The sequence below is a fragment of the Trichomycterus rosablanca genome, chromosome 18 (genome assembly GCF_030014385.1).
Source record: "Trichomycterus rosablanca isolate fTriRos1 chromosome 18, fTriRos1.hap1, whole genome shotgun sequence".
NCBI classification, from domain to species: domain Eukaryota; kingdom Metazoa; phylum Chordata; class Actinopteri; order Siluriformes; family Trichomycteridae; genus Trichomycterus; species Trichomycterus rosablanca.
In genome coordinates, this window is record NC_086005.1 from 187,501 (window position 1) to 190,000 (window position 2,500).

At 45.6% G+C, this 2,500-nt stretch overlaps 1 protein-coding gene across 1 annotated transcript in view; it reads right to left on the reverse strand.

Moving 5' to 3' along the window:
* The window catches only part of rhof (ras homolog family member F), a 9,883-nt gene that overhangs the window by 1,055 nt on the left and 6,328 nt on the right, over positions 1–2,500 (reverse strand). The window contains exon 3 of the mRNA XM_063014716.1: positions 129–238. Coding sequence (XP_062870786.1) covers positions 129–238 — 110 coding nt within the window. The remainder of the gene's footprint in view (positions 1–128; positions 239–2,500) is intronic.

The following is a 2,500-nucleotide window of genomic DNA, read 5'->3' on the forward strand; positions in this document are numbered from 1 at the left end:
GTTAGCTATGTAATTTTTTTTCTTTTGTGACTCTGGACTCTGGATCTTTTTAAGAATCAGGTAAGATCGTTCACACCCGTTATCGTACATGCAGGTTTAATAAAACGTTTTAATAAGATAAAGCTCACCTTGATTAGCACGTTATCGTAGCTGGTGGGGTTTGTGACGTCATAACACACAATCACAAGATTAGCTTCCTGATAGGAGAGCGGCCTCAACCGATCATAATCGTCCTGACCTGAAACCAACACCACAACCAGAATGTTAACGGCTGCCTTTAAAAGAACAGACTAATGAAACGTGATCATTTTCAACAGTAAACGAGACGCTTTAGCTTCTCATTAGCGCCGGTTGCTGGAATTGTGGAGTGGAGCTGAGCTACGCAGCGTGTGGTGTTTAAAAACAGCGCGTATGATAAAACCACTTCCTGTCCCACACTTCCTGTTACTCAGAACCACGAGTAACGTCTCTGTCTGCAGTTTGAGCTCAGACATCAGCGCTGTTAGCAGGAACTCTGGGTCTCCAAAAGTCCAAATGTTGATGGATTAATGTTGACCGACAGTGAAACGTGGTGGTGGTAGTGTGATGATTCAACCAGCCAGCAGATGTCACAATTACAGCAGTAATTAGGAATCCCTTTGATTTGCCCTCCTTCAGTCATTCAGCCAATCATCTCTGTGTAGGCGCCTGGCCGGCTGATAGCACAGCTGGGATTCGAACTTAAGAGCTGAAGCTAACAGATCTTAATCTATAAACCAGGTCTTCATGTCTGCGACCTATCAGAAACGGAACTGAGGTTCTGCAGCAGGACCGAAGCAGCTTCAGCACCTGAATGAAGGTTCTAGAGCAGCTCAGTGGAGGTTCTGACTGGAACCCAGTGGTGATGCTGAGAGCAGCAGATCTGATGAAGGGCGGAGCTCGGAGCTCTCCACACTTTCAGTGGTTGTTCAGTAGGTGAAGTTGGTAGGTGTGATATACAGGGGTTGGACAAAATAACTGAAACACCTGGTTTTAGACCACAATAATTTATTAGTATGGTGTAGGGCCTCCTTTTGCGGCCAATACAGCGTCAATTCGTCTTGGAAATGACATATACAAGTCCTGCACAGTGGTCAGAGGGATTTTAAGCCATTCTTCTTGCAGGATAGTGGCCAGGTCACTACGTGATGCTGGTGGAGGAAAACGTTTCCTGACTCGCTTCTCCAAAACACCCCAAAGTGGCTCAATAATATTTAGATCTGGTGACTGTGCAGGCCATGGGAGATGTTCAACTTCACTTTCATGTTCATCAAACCAATCTTTCACCAGTCTTGCTGTGTGTATTGGTGCATTGTCATCCTGATACACGGCACCGCCATTGGATGCACATGGTCCTCCAGAATGGTTCGGTAGTCCTTGGCAGTGATGCGCCCATCTAGCACAAGTATTGGGCCAAGGGAATGCCATGATATGGCAGCCCAAACCATCACTGATCCACCCCCATGCTTCACTCTGGGCATGCAACAGTCTGGGTGGTACGCTTCTTTGGGGCTTCTCCACACCGTAACTCTCCCGGATGTGGGGAAAACAGTAAAGGTGGACTCATCAGAGAACAATACATGTTTCACATTGTCCACAGCCCAAGATTTGCGCTCCTTGCACCATTGAAACCGACGTTTGGCATCGGCTTTATGTTTTTGTTGGTTTTATGTTTTTTGGATACAATCCGGGTTAGCACCCGAACATCCCTTTCAGACAGCTTCCTCTTGCGTCCACAGTTAATCCTGTTGGATGTGGTTTGTCCTTCTTGGTGGTATGCTGACATTACCCTGGATACCGTGGCTCTTGATACATCACAAAGACTTGCTGTCTTGGTCACAGATGCGCCAGCAAGACGTGCACCAACAATTTGTCCTCTTTTGAACTCTGGTATGTCACCCATAATGTTGTGTGCATTGCAATATTTTGAGCAAAACTGTGCTCTTACCCTGCTAATTGAACCTTCACACTCTGCTCTTACTGGTGCGATGTGCAATTAATGAAGATTGGCCACCAGACTGGTCCAATTTAGCCATGAAACCTCCCACACTAAAATGACAGGTGTTTCAGTTATTTTGTCCAACCCCTGTAGGTGTTGGTTTGTTTAATGAAACATAAAATCGGGGTTTGTTCTCGTCATGGTAACGAGCTTCCTTGTTGTACAGAAGCAGAAAAAGTTTGATCTAGTGCTGATATTAAAGCTTTAATGATCAACTGATTCCACCAGAAAGACCAGACAGACGGAGATTTATACAGGAAGTGTGTGTGTGTGGTGAGTATTGCAGGTGAAACACCACTTCCTGTTCCTGTTTAGCACACGCTACCTTCAGGTGCTTCTCAACCTCTTCATGCAGAACAGAGAGCAGATCCGCACATCAGATTGTTATTAATATAAAATGACATAATTGGAACTCAGACTGTGATTTGATTGGTCATTTGCCCGTGATAAGTTGTGCTGGACTCCTAAGAGCAGCAGCGCCCC